The sequence below is a fragment of the Leuresthes tenuis genome, unplaced genomic scaffold (genome assembly GCF_036924035.1).
Source record: "Leuresthes tenuis unplaced genomic scaffold, fLeuTen1.0.hap1 SCAF_7, whole genome shotgun sequence".
Classification (NCBI taxonomy): domain Eukaryota; kingdom Metazoa; phylum Chordata; class Actinopteri; order Atheriniformes; family Atherinopsidae; genus Leuresthes; species Leuresthes tenuis.
Window position 1 is genome coordinate 22,319,915 of NW_027325361.1, and position 23,682 is coordinate 22,343,596.

A 23,682-nucleotide genomic window follows, 5' to 3' on the forward strand; every position below is an offset into this window, starting at 1 on the left:
AGTGTGGTTTCATATGCCTATGAATTAAACAAAGTTCTTTAACATCCTTGTCATGTGTCAGTTTGTTTTTGTGCACCTTGGGCTTTTACACGTTTTGACGTCCTCTCCTCTCCATCCCCCTATCTGAGCATCTCCCACGTTCAGTCTCCTGCAGGCCTTTTCTCTGCAGCCGCATGCCCAGCTCTATCCCTCTCTTTATCCCTGTGTCTCTATAGTGAGGCAGTGACCCTGGGTGTGCGCTGTTTGGGATGACCTCATCTTCATCTCTACCTCCCCCTCTGTGTCTCTCTCGCTCTCTCTCTCTGGCCTGTATAATAGGAGCAGGATTAGGGCTATAATAGCGCTCCGGCTGCTCACTGCCGGAGTCTATTGTGGCTTTGTGTGGGAGGGGTGCACCACTGCTCGTGGTCCCACTCACATTCTGACAGAAAATACGTCCAAATACACCTCTTGGGTCTGGGGCTAGAAAGGCTTCATTTCACTTTCGAGAAAAAGTTTATGAGTGTCTGTTACAGGGAGCAAAAGGGTGACACAGGATGAACGATTTGGTTAGCAGATAGACAGACTGTCACAATTCTGTTCTAAAGGTGTGGGGAGGGTATCCTAATGACACATTTTAAACATAAATCCCCGCAAGGATATGACACTCTCACACCATAAGCAATTAGTAAGGGAAATGCTTGTGTTACACTGCCCCCTAGGGGTCGCGTTCTGTATTGTTAACCAAGACCAGGTTAAAGAGAGCTTCGTGACACTGAGCATCTTTCCACAGCAATACTCCTTGCCTGCCTGCCTACACCAGTGCCCTACTTTAAAGACTGAGCAGCATGCATGCAGTGCACTTACAGCAAGTGAGTCCCTGTGCTGTCCACTCTCATCTTCTTTCCTCTGCAGGAAGTGAGAGCATTTAGGTGTCAAATCAGTGAGTCACACAGAAGTGAGACTTGAGTGATGAGTGACGGTGCTGACTGCAGAGCTGGACTTGGCCCTAACCTGAGGACCCGGAGCAGCAGAGAGAAAGACATAAAGTGAGGTGGAGAGTAGAGGGAGGTGGAGAGCACGCCTGGGAGGGAAGAGAGAGAGAGAGAGAGCGCGCGCAACAGAGAGAAATACCGTGCTTACTTTGTAGTAGCCGACAGACACCTGACAGGTGAGAGATCACATTGGGTTACTGGGATCTGGGGCTCATTTAGTGTGTATGTGGGGGGGAATGGGGGCGAGGAGGGATGGTGCTGGTGTTCTCAATTTTATTCTGGGCTCTTTTATTCCCCATCGCTTGATTTCAGTTTGCAGATGCCGACAGATGTGCCCGGAGACAGGCTTAACAAGGAGGAGAATGGGAACAAGGTAGGAGACAATGGGCATCAAATATCCCCGTTAAAGCCTTTGTAATCATCCAGGCAGCTCTGTGGAAATATTATGGTAGCTCACGATTTAGTCTTGTAAACTGTCACACAGCGTGTGCGTGTGAGCGTGCGTGTTCTAAGTGTGTGGCGGTGCTGGGTGTGTGTGTCCTGCATTAGAAAATATGAGACCTGGGGTTTCTAAGCGCAAAATTTCAAACTACACTTTTGGTGGTGGTGCGGGTGGATTTGTGTCTTCCACGTTGCCACAATATGTCGCAAAATAATTGTCACAGCTTGAGGTCTCTTTAACAGCCCACGTAACTTTAAAGCTGCTTTCAGCTTATTGTTGTTTTTTCCCGTTATTTTACTCCCTTAGTTCAGGTCAGGTCAGGTCAGGTCAGGTCAGTTCACCCATTTAAACGTGTTGTTCCCTCTGGTTGCTGCTGAAAACCACCGTTCGAAAGGAAGCCCGCTCACGCTGCTCGGCGCCAAACGGCAGCGAGGCAGGAGGTTAGCCACCAGCTAGCACCAGTTTGTGCCACTCGGGTGTTAGCATATGTTTTCACACACAGTTTCAAATTGTTTCTCTGGGGAAAATTGAGATTTAAAAAACAAAGGGGGTTTAAAAATACTTTTTGTTTTTGTATTAGCTGAGAATCATTGTAAAATGATATTTAGATACTGGATATGAGGTTTGACTGCCTAGGTATGACAGTATGAAATAATCTGCACTATATTTGAAAATTATAATTAAATAATTGTTATAATTAACAACATTTATTTTAAAGCTGATCGCAGAATTGTTACTTAGTGTTCGAGGAGTTACACCTGCAGGCAGTCACCTTTTGCTGTAAAAAAAAGAAACTTGACTGAAAATATGTCACCTTATGAGAAAATAGATTTTATTTCTAATGTTTTTAACGTGGGCCTGTATTTTGTTGCCCTTTGGTAAAAATAATTAGTTGCTTTTACGGGTGTAAATGCCTTTTTTTCTAATATAATCTGGTCTTTCAATATGAAAACAGTCCTTTTTGTCTTTTAACTCTATGAAAGTGCAGTTGACCGCTGAAGTCACGTCACATATAGAAAAGATTCGATTTTGGAACTTTCCTTGTTTGGCATAAGAGAAATAGTTAATAGGTAAAATATGTTTTTTCAATGTTCCATATTGATGAGACAACCCATTTGGGTTCCTCTCTCTAGTGTGACAGCATGACTCTGTCCAGCACTCCGACAGTTCGCAGAGGAAGCACTCCTCTGCCAATAAAGCACCAGCTCAGGCGAGAAGAAGCCGTCCATGATGACTGTGACTGGACATCGGGTGCAGCTGGGCCCTCGGCTTCTCCAATCAGTTTCGGCTCTGCCCTGGATGACACTTCGACCGTGGCAGTAGAGGGCAGACCTGATGGGCCGTTAAGGATTGCCCTCTTGGGACAGAATGGCGTTGGAAAATCCTCTCTGGCCATCGCTCTTGCCGGGGACATGGACAGGACGGCATCTGTGGATTCTGATGGTACAAAGCTGTGTTTGACTGGGTCAATACAGAGGGGAGGCAATCTGTAGATCAGTGAGTAAACAGATAACAGCACTCATGTCCCATCTGAGACCTAACTGCTCATGTCCTTGTCCTTAGGGGAGGGATATGTGAGCACAGTCACCGTGGATGATGAGGACAGCACCATCATTATCTATGACAACTGGAGACAGGTGAGCCAAACAACACTTCATGGTTACTACTCTCCTTGCTTCAGGCTCTCTCATTAGGCTGCTGAACCCTCTCTGCAGCTGTACGCAGTGTCCTCAGCAACTTTTTTACAAATTTACTATATAGAATCACAATGAGTTCCTTATCGATTCCAGTGGGCGAGAATTACATCACCACGCACATTGCGTAGCTTGCAACGTGCGTGGCGAGTCCAGTGCAGCCAGCAGTCAACAGTAAACATGGCGCCCAAGCGGTACAGACGCTCTAAAGTTTGGCTACACGTCACTAAAAAAGACGACAACAGGGCAACTTGCAATACTTGCAAAGTGGATATTTCATCAAAGGGAGGAAATACTACCAGCATGCAGAGACATTTGCTCACACCGCATGCAATAACTATTAATGAATGTTTTCGATTCGCTCCGGACTAACGTTAGTGAATCTCAACCCAACAGCAGCAGCAACGTTAGCATAACTAACTAACAAACACTGCCTATCATGTTAGCGCCTCATTGTAAAAGCTGCTATTAGTAACGTTTAACACTAAATGAATGCCTTCTCGTGCATTACAGACTGGCTCAGAGCCTGAGGCTGGCAGTACTACCTCCAGTTGACGTCTTTGTAAGGTCATGACTCATGTTACTTCTAAACTAAACAAAGTTGATGCTAATCGACCTGTTTGTTGTCCTTTTTTTTCAAAATGAGAATCGATAAGGGACTCGATAAAGAACCGAATCAAAAATGGAATTCCAATTCCTCATCGTAAAAATCGTATCAATTCCCATCCCCATATATATGTGTGTGTGTGTGTGTGTGTGTGTGTGTGTGGCTAAATTCTTGGACATTTTAGGAAGAAGCTTCGAATGACCTCATTTTATATGAAGAGGTTTTTGTTCTGGCTAAAACCAGTTTGTGTAATCAAAATGTGTCTGGATTTGTAGCTCTTAATGCAGAGAAACTGACAGCATCTGTGCACCTTTTCACCCAAACATGTATTGGAACGTAAGTACGTCCCAAAAAGAGGACAAAAATCTGCTGCGTGTGCCTATGTTTGACAAAAAAAAAAAGCTCATTCTCAGGTTGTTTTGCACACTGCTTCCTCTTTTCCCTTGAGGGTGGTTCAGAGTGGGTGTGCCAGCTGACTGTGGATATTTCTGATTTAAGTGGACGGGTAAAAATGCTGACGCTATGCTCTTGTGGTACAGGTACAGTGTGTTTGTCAGTGAAATGAAAAGTCAGAGAATGATGGCAGCACTAAGTAAAGACGGGCTGATGTTTAATCTGTGCGCCGCAAAGGATTTTCCCAGGAATACTTTCATGTTGGGTTATTTTTGTGAGGCTTGTTTTTCTGTGCTGCTTGCAGAGGATGAGGTTACGTGTGTGACACTCAGAGTTTGCAGCCGTTTCTGAATTAGAGATCCTTGAGCAGCACCTCTGCTGTTTCTCTGCAGGCCTTGAGCACACGCACTATATAAAGTTATTTTCTGTATCTCATTAGATAGAGCCTCACTGTGTCAGTCTTCGGGATTCTTAGGAAATAATTGTGTTTGTTTGCAGATTTTCTAAGATGCTAAATTCATCGTGTTGCGACACACTGTCTGTCCTATCCGTCTCTGTCCCCCAGGACCTGTCAGCTCTCCAGTGTGAGGTGTGCGTCTTGGTGTTTTCGGTGACTGACAGGCGCAGTTTCCATCGTACCGCTCAACTCCGACTTCTCCTGAGAGAGACTCAGCCCCAGACTCCTATAATCCTTGTTGGTAATAAGAGCGACCTCGTCCGCACGCGGGAGGTCACCTCTCAAGGTGAGCCGAAGTTCCAGTTGTTATTTTCATCTTATTCCCTTTCCTCTCACCTCTTCTATGGTTTGTTTCCGCCGGGGAGTTTGCCTTCGCCGACCGTGCCGGTGTTTTCAGCTCTTTTTCTGTCGGTAAACAGTATCGTAAATGTAAAATTTATGCCTCATCGCTGTGTGGGAGTATGAAGGGTGCCACAATTGCAGTTACAGCTGAAGAGGATTCATTGTGACTGCGCTGCCTCTCCACATTCATACAGTGTTACAGCATACAGGCTGAGTAACAGAGCCTGCATGTGGTATTCTCTCAGGCCTCATTAGTTGCTATTTCAGAAAGGTTTAACTCGAGCAAACAGCCACAACTGTCTACACATTCAATTGGTGCCTGACTGTGAGCAACACAGAGTTTTACCCTCTAACAAACTTGAATACAAAAGTTTCCAGTTTTAAATAACCAAAGCTGTTCTAGCAGCGGGAGACAACTGCTCCGCTCCTCCTGCTTAAATGTGCCTTCTGGCTGTTTGAGGTAGTTTAGAGTCACAACACATTGCTGTCTGTGGTCATTTATGTGAACTAATGTCGAAATATCTGCTGTTTTGCTGTTTTACATCAGACTGTCATTTTCTCCACGAGTTAAGGAGCATATCTGGCTTAGCGTCTTCAAAGACAAGTGTAAATGACTGCAGACTCAATTCCAACATAAACTGCTTTAAGCTCCGCTGGCAAACACCTCATCCACCCACTCTGCCACCCTTTGATTCAGCTGTATATACACAAATCTTGAAATCTTTTCATATCACACGTATTCTGTGCTGGCTGACCGTTTTTTCTGGATCATGTCTATATATATGTATATATACATACTGTATATATATATGTATGCCTCTGTGTTTCTTTTATCTCTGCATGGTTACCTCACAACTGAAATATTCTAGGCTCAAATCTTGGTTATGGCCTTTTCTGTTTGGAGATTAGGTCCCCCCCCCATGTGTATTGATCTTGCAGGCAGTTCAGATGCTGTTTTTCTTTCGGAGATCACAGTGTAATGGTTGTCAAGCAAATGAAATGCCCCCCAACGTCCCGGTTGAAGGGCAGATGAACGCTACTGCTCGATCCCCCAAAGAGGCACCTTACCTCTGTAAAATGAACGGTAATCGCCAAGAGGAGGGATCTCTTGGTGATTTTTAACCTTTGAGGAGTGCACGTGAATGTGCATGTTTGTCTGTCCTTGTGTTTTTAACTTGACCCTGTGATAGTGTACCCTGCCTCTGGCTTAATGGCAGCAATGGAAGTTCAGTGACGACGGTTTTCCTGAGCCTTCCTCTGCCCATGCAGTGATTGCCTCTTCAGAACTCAGTCGGCTTTTAGTAAAATGTGATTCTTTCGTGTGCCCAAATTCTTTAACAGTGAAAAACATTATACTTTAACTGAGAAGCTTTTGTCCACGAAGTCTTATTCAGAGTGATGAACCCACCCCCCTCTGTGGCTTTGCCTCTGGAATGCTCTTTTGACTCACTGTTCCTGAATCGTTGCCAAATAATTAACCAGTTGTGAGATGTTAGCTTAGTGCAACTACTTTTTCTAAACATGTTGCTGGCATCAGTCTTAAAATGAGCACATAGTTTTCATTAAACACTTGCAGACCTAATCTGATAACCATCCATCCTCCATCTCCTTCATCAGAGGCCATGTCCAGCGCTGCCCTCTTCAACTGTCTGTATCTGGAGATCTCCGCCTCTCTGGATCACCGTACGCCTGAGCTCCTGGAGTGTGCGGTGCGACTAGCCAGAGGCCAGTTGCCGTGGCCTCCAGGGACCAGTGGCGATGACATGAGCGGAGGAGGCCAACGTGAAAGCATCACCTCACGTGCCAAACGTTTCCTGTCCAGCCTGGTGCCCCGGTACCCACGGGAGCGCGAAGTAAGCAAGTTCCTGAGGCAGAAGTCTCGCTCGTGCCACGACCTGGGGGCTCTGTGATCGTGCACCGCAAAGGAGGTTAATGTTGTTGTTTTTTCAGCAGAAATAGCTTGAAGTAATGTAGTATACCAGCAGAGGGGAGGAGGGAGTGAAATGGCACTTGGTGGACAAGAGTGGAGGATGTGAGTGACAGAGGAGGTGCGAAGGTGCCAGAGTATTAACAGGATGTTATTACTCAGTGTTGAAAGAGATCATCTTGCACAGAGAAGAAAGACAACAAGAGTTAGTGATGTTTATCTCTACGATGATATTGAAATTTTGTACACAAGACCAAACGCAGAAAAAAAAAGATAAAGAGGTAAAATTTTGTTGTAGAAAACGTGTAAATAAGCTGTAGAAGTGTTGCCCACTGCCACCCTCAAAGTTTTGAGAGCTAAATAAAGTCTTCAGAAAGTTGTTCAGCACTGGTCTTGGTCTCTCTTATTACACAGATTGTGTATTAGCGTTAGGAGGAAAGAGGTAATCACATTAAACAACAGCACAAGCCCAGCAGGAAGACATGACTACACATACTCACGTCCATTTAGTGGGTTAGACCTTGGTGATGATTCATATTGTGTTCATTCAATCTGAGCTTGGGTGGTATCCATGACGATGATAAGCGATGAAACAGTCAAAGTCAAGGACAGATGGGAAATAAAGAGACCTACAGAGCTCTGTATGGCAAAGCTGGAAGAACGCAGCCAAGGAAAAGCAGATTATTGTATACAGACATATTGTTGCCATGTTAACTGTTGTCAAGGAAACCTGGAGTCACGAAGACTTAGACATCATGTTCATTTCATCGCTGTCGATATATCACAGCTCTTCCCGTTCATATGGGGTAAGAGATAGAGAGGCTGATTCTTGCAGGGTAATTTGCACTTTTAAACTTGAAATTCAACAGTAAATTAAATTCCTGGAGTTTTATCAGATTTCAGCCTCCATGCACTCATCTGAACCACACTCTACCCACAGCAATTCCATCCTCCCACTGCCACCCACACGTGAGCAAAGATTTAGCATATCATAGATCATTATGCCCATCATTTGTTATCAATAGAGAGCGGTGCTGTCACAGGAGAAAAATAAAATGGTGCCACAGTACTCTGACTCATTCCCGTGGCTGCAAACTGTTGGAACGAAACAAAAGGTTAAGATTGGGAGCATGGGCTGAAAGCTCTCTCTTGTGGCTGATCTGAAGTCCTGCAACTTAGCAGATAATAGAGACTCAGTACCGTAGAGGGAAAATATTTATTCAAGTGGCGTAGCAGCTCTCCATTCTGGTTCATATGAATGCAGATGACTATGACTGGGACTGGGACCTCTGTAAAAGCAGACGTTTTGGCAGTTTGATGGCGTGAATGAATGACTAAATAAAGAAACTAATCCAAGTGTTGTTATGGTCCAGTAAAAGTCCAGACCTCACTGCGACTGAAGTGCTTTTGCTATAACCTACTCGAGCTGTGCATGAACAAATGCTGCAAACCCCGATGAACCAAAGATGAAGTCTGAAGTGGGCCAAGATTCCTCCAAAAGGGTGCGAGACCGATGGCGTCCTAAAGAAAAGGATTGGTTCAGCTAAAGGTACATCTAAATAAAATTGTCAGTAAGATACACAGATAGAATAGCTTTTGAAATGTTCCTCTGACAAACCTCAAAGATTTACAATGAAACCCAGTCGATGGACCCATATAAGGTAATTGTGTAAAAATGTTAAAGACGACTTCTATCAAATTTAGGACTACTGTCAGAAATGTAAGATAACAGTCATAACTATGTTAACATGAAAATAAATCATATAAAGAAAATAAATAAATCACTTATCCATAGAGGGAGCAATCTAGATCTACAAATTGCAAATATATATGAGAGAGAAAATTAATCTACCGTGCCGCATTATTGTGGTGAGTTGGGGGACTATAGTCCTTAGACATTGTGTTGAAATATTGCTCAATTTAAAAGAATATATAAAACACATCCCCAGAGACTTGATGCTCTATTTAACTGATGACAACTAAATTTTAATGTTAAAAGTAAGTAGTACCTTCCACTAGAGTAGTTTTGACATTATAATAACGCATGCCAAGCTTTCTCCACATCAAGAGTAGCAGCTTGGGAGCACAATTCGGGGGTCTAACCAATGACAGCGAAGGAGCACGTACAGTATAAAGTCAGGACGCGTCCGTGGAAAAAGACCTTAAGTAGGGTTGAACAAACACAGCCACATAATTCAGAGAGTTTTGATTCTTTTTTTTTTTTTTTTAATGGAATGATTTGTGTGTCCGAAACATCTGTTAATGGTAAACAAAGACATGACATTGCAGGGTGGGGCACAATGGACTTGAACGGGTCTTTATGCCACTTAGAGGCTGCAGGCCTGCAACTTTTTGTCCGCCAGCTTGAGAGACACCCAGGTGTTGAGCATGGAAGCCCTAAGTTTGCACCACACCAGGTGGTTGGTCAAGCCAAAGATCTGCGCCGCGAACTGAACGGCAGCCTCGGGAGAAAGGATTGTGGAGCAGCCAAGACCTGCAGGGGGAAAAAAAATAAATAAATCAAGCAAAAACCTGGTTACTAAGTGATTTATAACCAAGGACATAAAACAGCGAGAGCTTTCTCACCACTTGGCATACGGAGGGATGACCAGACATCTTGCGCTCCCCAGTCTGGAGTGAGAGGAGGGCAGTTGATGACAGGATACGCCGTGTTTCCAGACATGACCGGCCCGAGACCGTTACTTCTGCCAGCTACGGCCACAAATACAGTGGGGATGCCATCACCTGTGGAAATACATAGTTGAGATATTAAGCCATACAATACTGCTTTATTGATCTAAAAAAAATAATGCACACCTTCATATTCTGCTTTAATACGGAGAGTCTCATCTGGACCCTTGTGTGCGGAGGTGACCCTCAGGATACAGGGGATCCCATAGGAGACGCAGGCCTTCTTGATTTTTTCACAGTGAGCCATGTCTGAGGTGGAGCCCATCAGAACCACAACCCTGCCGCTGGCCTGGGGCTCCAGGAGCAGCTACAGACAGAAAAGTGATCATTAACGCCACACTGGTCTCAGTCCATTTTAGGCACAGAACAGGAGTGCGTTATACTACCTCTAAAGATACGTTTGTGTAAATAATCTCATGCTGAGTGATGGTGGTCTGTTAGAAGACTTCAAAATAAAAACTAAAGCATGGCCTGATCACACAGATAACACTGGGAGCATACCTTGACTCTCTCAGAAACCCACTCAAAGTTTCTCTTCACCATCTGCATCGCCTCTGGAGTAACTTCTTTCAGGTCTCGGTACACCTGGAGAGAAAAGGAGAACGGTTTTCACCTTTTACTGTTTGGTATTAAAAGAATCAAAATAGAAATAGAAGTAGCAACCCTGACCTGCTTATCTTTTTGCTGGCTCCGATCTCCAGCTGGCCACAGCCTCCAGGAATCGTTGTCAATAACGTCGGCAAGCACAATCTCTTGCGTTTTCACATTCACGCCAAACTCAATCTATGAACCAGAGAAAAAGATTAATGAAACAACAACCATGCCCAGTGGGGGGGGCAGAAATAATGGTTAAAGCAACACCAGCAGAGGGCGATGCTGTGCTTCATACCTTCATGTCCACCAGAGTGCAGTTCTGAGTGGCCCAAGCCTTTTCCAAAATCTCAAAAATGGCCACAGTGCTGCGATTCATGATGTCCACCTCGCACTGACCAATAGTGAGCCCAGCCAGGCAGAATTTAGCTGCCAGCAGCTGCTCCTCCGACCACTGCGGATCATTGTTGGCATCATCCTAAAATCAGAAGGTACACAAACAAGCATGCTTAAAGACTGAAAACGCATGGAATGCCATCAAGCTGAGCCTTTCAACTTACTTTAAAGAACATCTCCATCTTCACGGGGGAGAAGCGGTAGCCCTCTTTGACACCTGGATTCCTCTTGAGGAAGGATCCAGTTGCCACCCTGCGACACACCCACTCAATGGGAATCATCTCACAGTGAGCTGCGATGAAGGCGGTGTCTGAGTGCTGCTTCACAAAGGCAGTCTTAATGCCTGGAAAACAGGGCAGACGTTAAGTCATTCTCAACCTTTATGGAGGCCTTCACTTAGAGCTTGAAAATAAGTATGACGATCTGAAAGGAGTAGAGTAGAATACCTCCATTTTCATGGGATACAGTTAAAACTTTGGTATTACAGACAGCTCTTCAAAAAAAGATTAGCAGTTTGAAGATTTTAAAGTTGGCACAGATCAGTTTCCTAAATTTAATTCCGGTTAAGTGGGAAGCTGTTGGTCACGTTCTGGTGAATTATAAGCAGCAACATGGCAAGTCACAAGACAGCCGTTACTGCAACTCGGCTGAAACACATTAAACTCACAAGAGGCATATGGTTGCAAGTTACCCAGTTACTTAGGGATATAATAAAAGTAGAAGGTAAATTTGAAAGTGCATCATCCCTGCATCCACCATGCTTCCGCACATGCCAGCATGATGAGCACGGTCAGTTGTGTCAGTGCACAAAATCAGTTCAGAGACTTTTCAGGCTGACAGAAGTTTTCCCCAGAAGCAGCAAAGCAAAATCAAATCATTTTTGCAATTTCTTAAATTTAAGGCCAAACAATCAGACTGTAAGTAACAAGTCATCTTTGATTACTTTAGCTGATAACAAAAAATCTTTAACTACCTTAAATTCTGCAATAACAATGACTTTGTGGCTTTAATTCACTCATTGTACAAAGGAATGAGAGGAACATTTGCCTCGGGGTGAGTATGACATTCAATCCAGCCCACAAGGGCACCACCAGCAAAGTGCCTTGAATGGATTTACACACTATTGCAACTTCAGAGAGTCCTTACCAGATTCCTGGAGCAGTTTGAACACGCAGGTTGTAGTTTTGTTGGCGATAGCAGCTTTGCCCTCCATCTGATCTTTCCTCACTGCGTTTCCTGCGGTGATCTGGTCCTTGGACTGGACCAGAACCAGTCCAGGCTGGTCCACGAGATCAAAAATCTGCTTCGTCTTTCCCTCATTGAGCTTCTGACCGATGTTCAATTCTAAAAACACAAACACAAGAGGGAACGAAATGATACAACCAGAGCTTGAATGTTTATTAGTGTGCATTAAATAGTTGTAAAGTACCTGGGGTGGAGGCCATGCTGCAAGTCGATCTTTGACTGTTCTGAAAGGCAAACCAAAAAATTCCGCAAGTTTTTAGGTTGTTGAGGGAAGCACCAGGAGGCGCGCAAGCATGCAACAGAGGAGGGACGAAGCCGTATCTTACGCATACTGACAGCCAATCACGTCCTTCTTTTCATTCACCAAACCAATCACAGCAGCGCAATGCTCACCACGTGGTAGGAAGACGCTCAAACATTAACAAGGAGAAAACTTTTAACTGCCACCATCTTCCCTGTGATGAGAGGATTGATTTATCAAAAACTGAAATGAGGCAAAACAGGGCGGCCTTTTACCCTATCGATAAATATTGACTAATTAGCAGCAAAATACCTATTGTGTTTTTGCAATACAGCACATCTGATCAAATAGGTTTAGATTAATTTGTGATAACACTGCAACTTGTTCTGTTAAAAGCGTATCAAGTTTTTTTTTAAACTTGTGATAACGCGAGCTTTTTCGGACTCGTGATAGCAACTTAGAACGGTGTCAGCTGACTGTTGTTCGCCACGTTGTACCACATTAGCACGTGTTTGCGCTAGCGGCGCGTACACGCACGCGCATGCCAATTGCTCGCAGGCAACAGGCTCGAAACTGTCCGTCGGGGTAACGGGGAAACCGGGGGACAGATAGACAGACAAACAGGCAGCAGCAGCAGCGACATGGAGTTTGAGGAGTCCGGTATCGGGGAGGAGTGCGGGGTTTTCGGCTGTGTTGCAGCTGGAGAGTGGCCCACACAGTTGGAGGTGGCTCAGGTGTTGACTTTGGGACTCGTGGCGTTACAGCACAGGTGAGTAACGTAAAGGTATGTGGTTAGTTTGTAACGGCTGCCAATTATCACGTTGGCTAATGGCATCTTAGCAAGTCCCCAGAGTCAAGCTTAGGGGCAACATTAGGTTGTAATTTTGCTTCAGTAAAGAAACGTGGAAAACCTTGAAAAATAAAAATAAAAATGTGAGAAAAAGTTTACTCTTATTCAGAAAATAACTTAAACAAGTTACCGAGTTTGTTTAAAAAAAAAAAACGCCTCAAGGCATACGACTGATTAGGGCTCGCGTACTTCGAGGCAACACTATTTTTAAATAAGTTTTTTAAAATTTTTTTACAACAATTATTTACAGTTAATTTTTTACCACTTCAGCTATGACCTATTGCAAAATTGGGGAAATGCTAGTCAGAATACCCACACAGTCTTACCCAAAATCAGTTTCAAAATTTGATAATTTGAAAATCATGTGAATATGCAGGGCTTTTATCAAAGTAGTTGTCAAGTGATAATAATATGACACGCAGACTACTTTAAAATACATATATAAGCTGTACACGTATTTTCTTTATAGCAGAGGAGTATTGTGATTACTGTAGGCTATTTAAAGACTGTTTGTGTTGTTTATCGGTTGATCTCAGTTGTATACGTTTAAGAATTGATAAGTCGATATTACCTGTCTTTGTGGGGATGGATGAGGATCGGCTATTGAGCAGACCGATTTGATCTTTATTATGGGGATGTGCTCCTGCTCCTCTTTGCACTGGGCCTCCACTTTGTCAGAAGAATTACGGCCAGAGTTCAGTTTTTTTGCTGGTGTTTGGAGTGTGGACTCTGAAAATAATGAGAAATGCAGGTAGTACAGTGTTTTGTTTTTCTTTTCCTTAGGGCCATTGTAACATGGAACACATTATGCATTATGTTACAACTGTACCCTTATCTGTAATTTCATTATGAGGCTCCATGGCAAATCATGGGACTGAGACAGCAATTACAGGGTCCTCAGTCAATTGTGGACATCATGCGACCTGCAAAGTGATAACAGAAGGAAGCATATTTCAAACCTTGGTCCACAGCTTTCCTCTTCGTTCCTCTGTGGCCAGGAAAGATATCCTCTTTCTCTGCCCAAGTTTCAGAAGGGCCTGCAAGCATTACACAACAAAGGACAATTACAAAGATTAGGTAAATGCAAAAAAGTGCTTTCTTGTGCTTTTAAATTAAGTTTGAAAGGCTTGTTTAAGTAAAACAAAAAAAAAAAGAACGTTTTTGTGTCATTAAGATAGAAGATTAGGTGTGTCAGCTTGTTCACTAGATTAAAGATGTGTGGAAAAATTAATGAAAGTTGTTTTAAGTTGTGTTAAAGTTGTGTAATATGGACATTTGGACATTATGTTTGAGGCATATCGGCCGCCATCAATCTGGAGTCTCATTTCATTAACAGACTAATGGTAATTGATTAATGAATGGGTGATGATAATGAGCTCACTCATCAGTCTGTTGTGTTGGTCCAAACGGTGCTCCCTGACCGCATTTGGCTTCGGATCGTTGGAGTTTGAAGCAACGTCGGTCGCTACGGACGAGACGGAATCGGAACTGCTAGTTTTTTCGTCCAGTTCTCCCACCATTGTCGTCACTGTGTTTGTCTGTGTCAGATAGATGTCTTGCTGATGGTTTTCCTCACATCCCTCCAGCATTGCTGGTGTGCCTGAGTGCGTGGCGTCCGCAGCTCCCGTGTCATGTGACGATCCATTAGTAGTGTGATTCATAATGGTTTCCACTTCATCGTAGAACCTCATGAGGCGTCTTGGGTCAGCTTCATCAGTCTTTCCCCTCTGAAGAGAGCGGTAAAGGTACTTGAGGTTTTTGTACTTTGTGTGACACTGCTTCCAGTCACGTTCAATGCCTTGTTGCTTTAACCTGTTGGAGATCTGGACAAAGATGTCCCTCTTTCTGGTTGAACTCTCCAGCTGCCTGCATATGCGCTCGTCGGACCAGACCTGAATGAGCGCTTTTACTTCTTGGTCGCTCCAGTTTCGACCGGTGTCTGACACCGTGACCACATGGAACGGGTCAGAGCGGCCTGAGTCCGTGTGTATTAAATGGGAATCTGGAGTGAAAAAGGATGGAAGAGGGTAAGAAAAGCTCACTTAGATAATGTTGACTTGCACAGGGATTTGGGAGAAATGTTTTGTCAAATCTGTACCTCTGCATTGTGCATCCATGTCTCCATCAATATCATAATCATCACTGTTGTCATCTGAAAATAAAACAGCAGATTTAATATCTTGAAGTCTCGATTCCAAAACTTCAGTGTGCATTGCATCATGAATACTTGCCATCATCTATTTCTATGACAATCTCACTGTCTGAGGTTGTCATCTGTCCTGTGTTGGCTGCTGGTATCTGTAGCCTCCCTGCTCCCATTTCTCCATTATACAACCTCTTCTGCATTTCCATGGTCCCATTTTCCAGTCCCTGGTCGAGCAGGATGGCTTCCAACTCCTCAAAAAACTTCATGTACTTCCCTGGGCTTCCCGCGCTGCTGCCCCCAGCCACATGGGCACTTTTAGCAGTCTTGTAGTCGTACTTCAAATTCTTGTATTTGGTTCGACACTGTTTCCAGTTGCGTACCACTCCAAACTTTCTCTGCATCTGACGGGCCATCTCTTGGAAGATGCACTTGTTGCGTAGCGTGCTTTTCAAGCGTTCCCGAATATTCCGGTCGGCCCAGACGCACAACAGCGCCCGCACCTCGTCGTCTGTCCAGTGGCGACCCCCCTCTTCAGCCACGTTGGGAGTGAAAGGAAGAGTAGGATGGATGCGACTCTTGATTCCTGCTGACATGCACAAAGTTATTTTTGTCTAAAGTTGGATTTGGAAAATTAGATGGATGCTGTATAAGTCAGTTTTAAGAGAAAGCAAGCAAAACCTATTTGAGCCAGAATGCTTGTTTATCTTTTTGGCAGTTTCAAAAATACTAATTTGTTATTGTCAGTGCTACTGTTGATGTTAAGTCCACATTTACCTTCATGCAATGGTATTGGGATTGAGGACGGATAGATTCCTCTGTGATTACCCACATCTTCCTCCCAGCCCTCCACCGGCCTTCCATCCACTCCTGGGCCGTAGTTTGCTGATGTGCCTGCTGCTGCGTCAGGCTTCCTGCTCTGAAGTCCCAGGCTCCTGCTCTTGGCCTGACACTCCCGCCAGCTGCGCACAACACTGAGCCGCCTTAGACGCTCTGAGATCAACTCAAATGTGACTCTGCTCTCTGCTACGTGCTGAGCTCCAATCTCATCCCACACTGATATTAGAGCCAGCACCTCTGCCTCCCCCCACTGCCTTTCCACCGAGCCTTTTTCGTCCACAACCTCCCTATCATCTCCTCTTTGTCTCTCTGCACCTCTCTCCATGTTTGAGCTGACCTGGAAACGCTTTTTTTCCCTCAGCCCCTCTGTCTCTGCTGCCCGGTTCCCTAGGCAACCAGGCGGTTAAGCCTGAAAGCAACGCCTTCATGCTGAAAAGCAGCCTTACCACTGGCTTAAGCTGTGTGCAGAGGGGGCGGGACCAGCTGTAATCTGAGAAGCAGCTTGGTAAATGGACTGAAACTGCAGCAAGGCGACTCTCCATATATGGCAGCTCCACATCAGAGAAGCACTTCATTTTTTTTTTTTTCCCATGTTTGTCATTCCTGCTCCTTTTTTGCTTGAGTCAAACCAGTTTGATCCGCCTCAAGGTACATCTCAAACTGAAGATGGAAATGCTATAATTCATGTTTAGTCTTGCAGGTTTTAAACAAAGATCACGCACCATGAATCTCTTTCCATAGATGTATTGTAATTTACATTTATTTGTTTTCTACTCAGGGGTCAGGAAAGTGCTGGAATTGTCACAAGTAATGGAGCCAGTCCACCCACATACACGAGCCACAAGGTAACACCTCCGTTTTGTGACTACACAAAAGCACAGATTTACTACTATGATCACTATCATACCTCAAAAACAAGAGATTTTCATTGTTCCAGTTGTGCATATTTTGTGTGTGTGTGTGTGTGCGTGCGTGTGTGTGTCTGTGTCTTTACAAACCATACAGCTGGATAGACTTACATTAAACATTCTGATGGTTGTGACGGTATCCGCTGGTTTATTTCAAGGCCTAAGCACATCCAGAGTATAATCTGGTTTTACATGATGCAATGTTGTGTATTGCTGTTTTTTTTTTTTTTTTTAAATTCTGATTTAGTGCTGACTGATTAAAAACGATTGTCCCTCTTGCCATTTCTCAGGGCATGGGATTAGTGAGCAGTGCTTTCCCACCAGAGGCCCTTCTTAAACTGCGCTATGGTAACCTTGGCATTTGTCACACACGCTATTCAACTACTGGGATCTCAGAGCTGCAGAACTGCCAGCCCTTTGTGGTGGATACACTGCATGGCAAAATTGCTGTAGCCCACAATGGAGAGTTGGTTAATGCCAAAGCCTTGAGGAAAAAGGTAAGGCAGTATCAACAGTAGGATGCATGAAAAAACATCTCCATATAAATGAGTCATAACTTTATCATGTTGTGCAGGTAATGCGCCACGGTGTCGGCCTCTCCACATGCTCAGACAGCGAGCTTATCACCCAGCTGCTGGCTTTTACTCCACCCATGGAGGAGCTGGACACACCGGACTGGGTTGCCAGGTGAATACTGAGATCTAATGCCGCATAAATGTTTTTTTTTTTTGTTTGTTTGTAAGCTATTTCAATATCTTTTTTTTTTTTTCAGAATTAAAAACCTCATGTCTGAAACTCCGACGTCATACTCTCTGTTGGTCATGTACAAAGATGTTATCTACGCGGTGCGGGACCTTTTTGGGAACCGGCCCCTCTGCATTGGAAGGATTGTGCCCATCTCTAAGCTCCACAGTGCAGGTATCTGAGCATGCTTGGGAGAGGTTTGAAGTCTGTGTTTTGTTTTTGTCTGTGAGCAAGACTACAACAACGTACACCGCTGAGTGTTAGGAAACTTGGTGGAGAGGTGAAGTGTGACACTTTTTTTTTATTTTAGTCTGAATCCAAAACCTTCTCCCTACATCAGCCTGAGCAGAGAAGGCCCACTTGGACTGCCCTTCCCTTTACTACATTATGGCAGTTACATCAGTTCATCTGCATGCTGGAAACAAACATGTTTGTCCTCCAAAGACCTCTATTTATTTACTGATAAAGAGGGGCCTTACAAAAGCTTAATGGTTTTAACTGGAGCCTGAGGGACTGTTGTGTGACCGGCTGGCCTTTGATTTTATTAGGTCAGATGGGTACGCTGGTGGATGATTAACTTGACTTTTTGATCCATGATTAGCTGCAGGAGAGGAGGACACTGAGGGGTGGGTTGTGTCATCAGAGTCGTGCAGCTTCCAGTCTATTGGTGCCAAGTAAGTTTGTATGTCCTTTAAAAACATCTTGTGTATAATAACCGAAGCCTGCAGTGCTTTGAGTTACGATCATCTTCACATTCTGACTCAGGTATTACAGAGAGGTGTTACCGGGTGAAATCGTCCAGATATCCAAGCATGGTGTCAAGTCTCTGAGTATTGTGCCCCGTCCTGAAGGAGACCTCCCTGCCTTCTGCATCTTTGAATATGTTTATTTTGCCAGACCAGACTCCATCTTTGAAGGTTTGAGTCTTTCTGTAACACAGCTGTAACACACCTAATGAACTTGCCCCTAACGGTCTGGCTGCTTTGTATGTGAATGTGTATTTGAATGTGCTGCAGGACAGATGGTGTATACAGTGAGGCAGCGCTGTGGTCGGCAGTTAGCCATTGAGGCTCCAACAAATGCGGACGTGGTCAGCACTGTCCCAGAGTCTGCCACCCCTGCTGCTCTGGGTTATGCTCAGCAGGTCCGTCTCCAAGCCATCTGCTGTAGGAAAGGCTGTCGTACCACCCGGTGGACCTCTTCTCACAACCATGTCTTTTTGTCCTCCTCCTAGTCTGGTCTTCCCTACATGGAGGTTCTGTGTAAGAACCGCTACGTTGGGAGAACATTTATTCAGCCAAATACCCGCTTGAGGCAACTAGGAGTCGCTAAGAAGTTTGGGGTGCTGACAGACAACTTTGCTGGGAAGCGCGTGGTGCTAATTGATGACTCCATCGTCAGAGGCAACACAATCTCCCCCATTATTAAACTTCTGCGGGAAGCTGGTGCAACAGAGGTTGGTTACCAAGAAGTTGACAGATTTTTGTGATGTGATAAGATACAGACTGTCAATTAGTGGTTCACAAGCTAGTTGGTTGGGATTGTTAGACAGATGAGTAAAATAATGCCTGAAAATGTACTTTTCTTTTAGGCTTTTGTAATCTACAGAATACATTTAAATGGGTTTTTCTTACATTCTTCTATAGTGCATATGCGCTACCTTGCCTGAAATGTAGTGCCTCTGCTCAAATCAGAAGTTCTTACAAAACATATTGGATTTAATAACCATCAATGTGAAAAGGCAGTTGCATCATACACTACAGTCAGCAGAGTTTTTGATTCTTTCATTTACAATTGAAGTTTAAAATATTTTTGAATGAATGCACATTTTCATCTTACAGACTGGCAAACATCACACTTTGGGACATTAACAGTACAAATAATTGATCTGATCAGCAGAAAAAAGAAAATCACTGTTCATATTCCATTAACTGAAAAACTCTCCTGGACAGGTTCACATCAGGGTGGCATCACCACCCATCAAGTTCCCCTGCTACATGGGCATCAACATTCCAACAAAAGAGGAGCTCATTGCCAACAAGCCAGAGTTTAAGGACATCGCTGGTTATATTGGTAAGGCCTAATGTACAATAAGGTCCTAATGGCAGCGTGATCTACTGTATATCTTTGTTAACATAAACACTGTCGTGTAGGTGCCGACAGTGTTGAGTATCTAACTGTGGAGGGCCTCGTATCAGCTGTTCAGGAAGGGATAACTTCTCTCCAAGAGAAGGAGAAGATCAGCTCCAATAATAAATCCAGTGGGAGAGTGGGCCACTGCACTGCCTGCCTGACTGGGAAATATCCAGTGGAGCTGGAGTGGTAACACTACAACCAACTATAGCTAAGGCACTGTGAAGAAGTACCACAGTACTGCACTACAGCACAGTACAGTCATCCCTCAGCTCAGAACTTTTAATCAGTGCTTGAAAATGGGGCTCATTCTACTGTAGTGGCAGAGCTTTGCAGCACTGTACTCTGGGGGTGTTTTTTTTTAACATTCTGATGTCACTGGATGGTGTGATTCGAGGCACTTTTCTTAGCAAACCAAAATACCTTTGTTTTGCATGTCTTTGTGAGGTTACACCGTAAATGTATTGTATGTAAAAACTAAAACTAGCCTCATGTCTTCATGTGTAATCCAAGCATCCAGAGCATTAGATGGAATGTTCCATGTCAGAAACGCACACAAGAATAGTGACCAAAAAGTGAAATAACCTTTATTTTTCCTTGTTTACTTAACATTGATTGAATCTGTTGGATATTCTTTTCTCTGGAAGGAAAATGTAATAAACAGAATGCAACGAAACCATGTATTCAAAACCTGTTTTTTTTCATACAGAGAACTATTTACACCGATGAACAGGAAGCTGGATTAACTTTAAACAACAATACACTACAGCATGAATCTAAAATTGAGTCAAAAAGCCATTATTGGTGCCGTTGTAAAATACTTCTTAAAACTCCAGTTTTCCTCATTGAAACCTGTTGAACAGTTGTGGGTTTGTTCTGGTTGTTCTCTTCGTGTCCAACATCTGTTCATGGAGAAGAAAAGTGGGTGATTAAAGGAACACAAGAGCTGCAAGGACTGAGAAATAGTGTGCTTAGGAATCAGCTAGAATTACCTGGGGAATAAGGGAATAACCATCGCCCATTCAATTCTCAAGTGAACTTCCTGTTAAACAAAGCACAAACTTTTTTTCTACAACAAGTGCTGACCCAACACATTGGTGCACTGCCTGATGTGTCTTAAATACGGAGTAGTGTATAATGTGCTTACACAGGCCAGAAAAATCAGCTGCAGATCCAGGCCGGTGCCGACTCATCCAGGCTTCCTGAAGCGCTGCAGGCCGCTGGGTTCCGCGCTTGCTTGGGCTGTACGTTAGGCCTAAGTGAGGTAGCCCAGGCGGAGAAGGACAGTCCCTCAGCATCTCTCTCCTGTGGCGTTTGGACCCTGGGGAGTATGTGCAGTACTCCTCCCTGGAACGTTTGGTCTGGGGCTCACCCTCCCATCCCAGCTCCCTGTGGCGTTTGGACCCTGGGGAGTATGTGCAGTACTCCTCCCTGGAACGTTTGGTCTGGGGCTCACCCTCCCATCCCAGCTCCCTGTGGCGTTTCCTCAGAACGGAACGGTGAGGCGACATGGCCAGATCCGAGGAAGAGTGGCCCCTGGTGGCTTTAGAGCTTCTCGCACAGAGACGGCAGGGAGGGCCATTAAAGAAAGTCGACTTATTCAGGCATGCAAACTTGTGGTAAAGTTTCATGAAGTCTTCGTCAACTTTCTTTGGCGAGTAAGAGGTGGAGCGCGATGCCAGCGAGGAATCAAAGGAGAGGTGTTGTCCGAGTCTGTGATGGCCATCTGCTGCCCTGGCTGCTACTGGAGAGCGAGACTGAGGCTGCAAAGACTGATGGAAGTCTTGAGGGTAAAGCATCCTTAGCGGCCTCTGAGGGGAGGGGGGCAGAGACACAGACAGCGATCGAAGCCTCATTGGCTCTCGGGAACAGCGGTCCATGGAATATTCTTTGGGGCTTCTGGAAGGCGATCTACTGAGGCTGGTCATCACTCTTGCTTTGGAAGGACTCTGCCTGAGAGGGGAGCTGTAGATACCGAGTCTTTCTCTTACAGCAGGGGTCTCCGTTGCAGATGTGGAGCAGCCTGAGCGCTGTTGTAAAAGTGACGGCCCGGAAGGCCTTTTAAGTCTGAAGGGTGGATCCTCGGATGCTTCAGGAGCGACACGGCGAGGTTGTGGAGGCCTGGCAGTGTAAATGGACACATGCTCTCCCAGCTGGGCCAGTTTGGGTGGGGACAGCTGACCCACACTGAAGGATTCATTCAGTGAGATTTCTTTAGGTTTAAAGGTATCAGAGAAGTCCATTACGAGGACGGGATGGGGCCGCTCTCTTCTGAGCGAGCCTCTCTCCTTACCAGCAGACTGCGGCTGCGTTTGCCTGTCGTTCAAACCGGTCACTGCCTGATAGGCAGAACGAGGGGTTGTTTCAGCCCCGACGAGCTGCCTTTTCACAGGGCTGCTGGAGCACTCCCTGAGCAGCGAGCAGCTCATCTTTTTCGGGTAGCAGTTAGCGTGTCTCAGCGGAACATCGAAGGTGCTGTTGAGATTGCTTCTTTTTGACTGCTGCCGCCACCTGCGGTACCTCCTCAGCACCGAGTCGGCGGCCACAGAGATATTCTGCCGATGCCAAGCTCTCTCTATTCGACTAACCATGCTGGGGTAGAGCTCCACCAAGGAACTGCCGTTACTACACAGAGACATTTGCAGGTCCTCGTCCTGGTCCTCTGGCTGGAGTTCACTCTCAGAAAAGCTTTTCAAACTCGCTTCCAATGAGCCAACAGTTCCCTCTGTGGAGTTAAATGGAGAAAAAAAAAGTCAGACATGTTTTTCTTGGCAATAGTTGCTCAAAAAGATCAACTTCTTTCGTACCCTTACCGTGATCATCCATCGGAAACTGGACGGTGGAGCCACAAGTCTCATCTCCTCCATCCTCTTTATGAGAGAAGTCCAACTGTTGAAAATACACCACGATTACTTTAAGCTACATTATTCAGTGCAGAAGTGTTTGATAAATGTAGGTATATGCACCTGAGAGTCTCCTGTAATGTCCTGTGCTGTGGAAGAAAGGTTACAGAGATTAATGTAGACAAAACCGAAGTGCAGCACAAAGACGTATGCTTATTTTTTGCTAGAACCTTACCATTTAATGACACCTCGCTCAAATCTGCCAGGCTCTGAAGAGAAGATACGTGCGATTAAATCACATATACATTGATGCAAAGGGTATTCAGTGTCTGAATTTACTGGCAGTCACTAAGTTTGTGTACATGATTGCATAAGAGGATAGCAACCCAAACCTTGGACTGTAGTGTGTTCAGCCTTCTTTTGGACAAGTTGATGTAGTGTTGAAGTGCTTCGCCACGAAAGAAAGACAGAAAAGATACTGCAATTAGTCAAGGAAACAAAAATAGAGCAGGAGCAAAAATTTATTTTCTATTACTCCGTGCTCTTCCATCTGTGTTAATGTTTCATTCTCTCAGCTGTCAAATGGGTTTATTCAACCATAGCAAACCAACAAATAATGTTTATGAAACTAAAGACTTTTTTTTTAAAAAAGACACTGAATGGGACAAATATGCAGCATTTCTTCTCATTTCAGTTGGTTGGCAGGCAGTAACAGTGAGTTACCAGTAGATGGCGTCACATAACACATTCAAATATACAGAAGTCGATAAGAATGGTACCTTATATTTCTTGTACTCATCCTATCACTTTATGCAATTCAGTTACATAGCGGTTAATTTCACGACTGTCCGATATGAATTAGCATCGCTGTAAAGTTATTTGTTCACGTAACATTACAAACTGTTTTTATAAATACTTAAAATGACGGAAAGAAACGACGTTGTTTGTTTGTTTTTATTAAAAACTTACTGTCATGTTTTACATTGCAAAGGTCCACCTCTATCAACCCGTCTTGGTTCTCAAGACTTGAATACTGTTGAAAAAAAAATCGCAGAGGTTAGCAAACTCGCAGAGCTTCCCTTAAGCTAACGCTATCTAATTCTGTCGAGTCGCGTTAACATGAACAAACCTTGTCTATGATTCGATCCAGTGATCTTTTAAAGTTGAGGCTATTTTCATACAATCGTTTTTTTTCGACCTGCTCCATTTTCGTATGAAAAG

General features: G+C 44.4%; 5 protein-coding genes across 7 annotated transcripts; 2 read left to right on the forward strand and 3 right to left on the reverse strand.

The window, feature by feature from the left end:
* Positions 1-830: 830 nt before the first annotated feature.
* Positions 831-7,215, forward strand: LOC140311348 (GTP-binding protein REM 2-like). The gene is made up of 6 exons (XM_072388727.1): positions 831-1,150; positions 1,287-1,347; positions 2,550-2,859; positions 2,980-3,053; positions 4,676-4,853; positions 6,527-7,215. The coding sequence occupies exons 2-6, from the start codon at positions 1,294-1,296 to the stop codon at positions 6,817-6,819; spliced, it is 909 nt and encodes a 302-aa protein (XP_072244828.1). The 5' UTR covers positions 831-1,150; positions 1,287-1,293; the 3' UTR covers positions 6,820-7,215.
* A 1,676-nt stretch (positions 7,216-8,891) lies between these two features.
* paics (phosphoribosylaminoimidazole carboxylase, phosphoribosylaminoimidazole succinocarboxamide synthetase) lies at positions 8,892-16,200 on the reverse strand. Of its 2 annotated transcripts, none has more exons than XM_072389934.1 (15): positions 15,771-16,200; positions 15,082-15,579; positions 14,949-15,002; positions 14,232-14,852; positions 13,810-13,887; positions 13,422-13,579; positions 11,944-11,983; positions 11,661-11,858; positions 10,679-10,857; positions 10,417-10,596; positions 10,197-10,310; positions 10,029-10,112; positions 9,654-9,834; positions 9,423-9,581; positions 8,892-9,330 (listed from the first exon to the last, which is right to left on the reverse strand). In XM_072389934.1, exons 1-15 carry the CDS (start codon positions 16,156-16,158, stop codon positions 9,164-9,166), a joined length of 3,099 nt encoding a protein of 1,032 aa, XP_072246035.1. In that variant the 5' UTR covers positions 16,159-16,200; the 3' UTR covers positions 8,892-9,163. The 2 variants fall into 2 exon arrangements, with proteins under 2 accessions (XP_072246035.1, XP_072246034.1); XM_072389933.1 differs by having other exon boundaries at positions 15,082-15,582.
* On the forward strand, positions 12,180-20,284 carry ppat (phosphoribosyl pyrophosphate amidotransferase). Of its 2 annotated transcripts, none has more exons than XM_072389935.1 (11): positions 12,180-12,769; positions 16,612-16,678; positions 17,032-17,238; positions 17,316-17,428; positions 17,514-17,659; positions 18,087-18,159; positions 18,251-18,402; positions 18,502-18,629; positions 18,720-18,941; positions 19,438-19,558; positions 19,639-20,284. In XM_072389935.1, exons 1-11 carry the CDS (start codon positions 12,642-12,644, stop codon positions 19,809-19,811), a joined length of 1,530 nt encoding a protein of 509 aa, XP_072246036.1. In that variant the 5' UTR covers positions 12,180-12,641; the 3' UTR covers positions 19,812-20,284. The 2 variants fall into 2 exon arrangements, with proteins under 2 accessions (XP_072246036.1, XP_072246037.1); XM_072389936.1 differs by lacking the exon at positions 12,180-12,769 and adding an exon at positions 16,210-16,481.
* Positions 20,285-20,320: 36 nt separating this feature from the next.
* LOC140312221 (uncharacterized) lies at positions 20,321-21,421 on the reverse strand. The gene is made up of 3 exons (XM_072389937.1): positions 20,766-21,421; positions 20,611-20,660; positions 20,321-20,520 (listed from the first exon to the last, which is right to left on the reverse strand). Coding segments are annotated over exons 1-2 (654 nt in total). The 5' UTR covers positions 21,418-21,421; the 3' UTR covers positions 20,321-20,520; positions 20,611-20,658.
* LOC140312446 (uncharacterized) lies at positions 21,420-23,668 on the reverse strand. Its single transcript, XM_072390283.1, has 8 exons — positions 23,591-23,668; positions 23,431-23,494; positions 22,854-22,939; positions 22,697-22,730; positions 22,585-22,610; positions 22,432-22,507; positions 21,470-22,343; positions 21,420-21,429 (listed from the first exon to the last, which is right to left on the reverse strand). Exons 1-8 carry the CDS (start codon positions 23,666-23,668, stop codon positions 21,420-21,422), a joined length of 1,248 nt encoding a protein of 415 aa, XP_072246384.1.
* Positions 23,669-23,682: the final 14 nt, after the last annotated feature.

Bases quoted from the DNA above. Each gene is read 5' to 3' on its own strand.
- LOC140311348 (XM_072388727.1), top strand. From the start codon at position 1,294: ATGCCGACAGATGTGCCCGGAGACAGGCTTAACAAGGAGGAGAATGGG. The intron at 3,054-4,675 runs GTGAGCCAAACA...TCTGTCCCCCAG, and splicing joins TCTATGACAACTGGAGACAG to GACCTGTCAGCTCTCCAGTG. The intron at 4,854-6,526 runs GTGAGCCGAAGT...CTCCTTCATCAG, and splicing joins GCGGGAGGTCACCTCTCAAG to AGGCCATGTCCAGCGCTGCC.
- ppat (XM_072389935.1), top strand. From the start codon at position 12,642: ATGGAGTTTGAGGAGTCCGGTATCGGGGAGGAGTGCGGGGTTTTCGGC. The intron at 16,679-17,031 runs GTAACACCTCCG...GCCATTTCTCAG, and splicing joins CCACATACACGAGCCACAAG to GGCATGGGATTAGTGAGCAG. The intron at 17,239-17,315 runs GTAAGGCAGTAT...CATGTTGTGCAG, and splicing joins CCAAAGCCTTGAGGAAAAAG to GTAATGCGCCACGGTGTCGG.
- paics (XM_072389933.1), bottom strand. From the start codon at position 16,158: ATGGAGAGAGGTGCAGAGAGACAAAGAGGAGATGATAGGGAGGTTGTG. The intron at 10,311-10,416 runs GTATGAAGCACA...TCTGGTTCATAG, and splicing joins GCACTCTGGTGGACATGAAG to ATTGAGTTTGGCGTGAATGT. The intron at 9,331-9,422 runs GTGAGAAAGCTC...TTCCCCCTGCAG, and splicing joins ATCCCTCCGTATGCCAAGTG to GTCTTGGCTGCTCCACAATC.
- LOC140312221 (XM_072389937.1), bottom strand. From the start codon at position 21,417: ATGCTTTACCCTCAAGACTTCCATCAGTCTTTGCAGCCTCAGTCTCGC.
- LOC140312446 (XM_072390283.1), bottom strand. From the start codon at position 23,668: ATGGAGCAGGTCGAAAAAAAACGATTGTATGAAAATAGCCTCAACTTT. The intron at 22,731-22,853 runs GTTTGGGTTGCT...TCTTCTCTTCAG, and splicing joins TGAACACACTACAGTCCAAG to AGCCTGGCAGATTTGAGCGA. The intron at 22,508-22,584 runs GTGCATATACCT...TATTTTCAACAG, and splicing joins ACATTACAGGAGACTCTCAG to TTGGACTTCTCTCATAAAGA.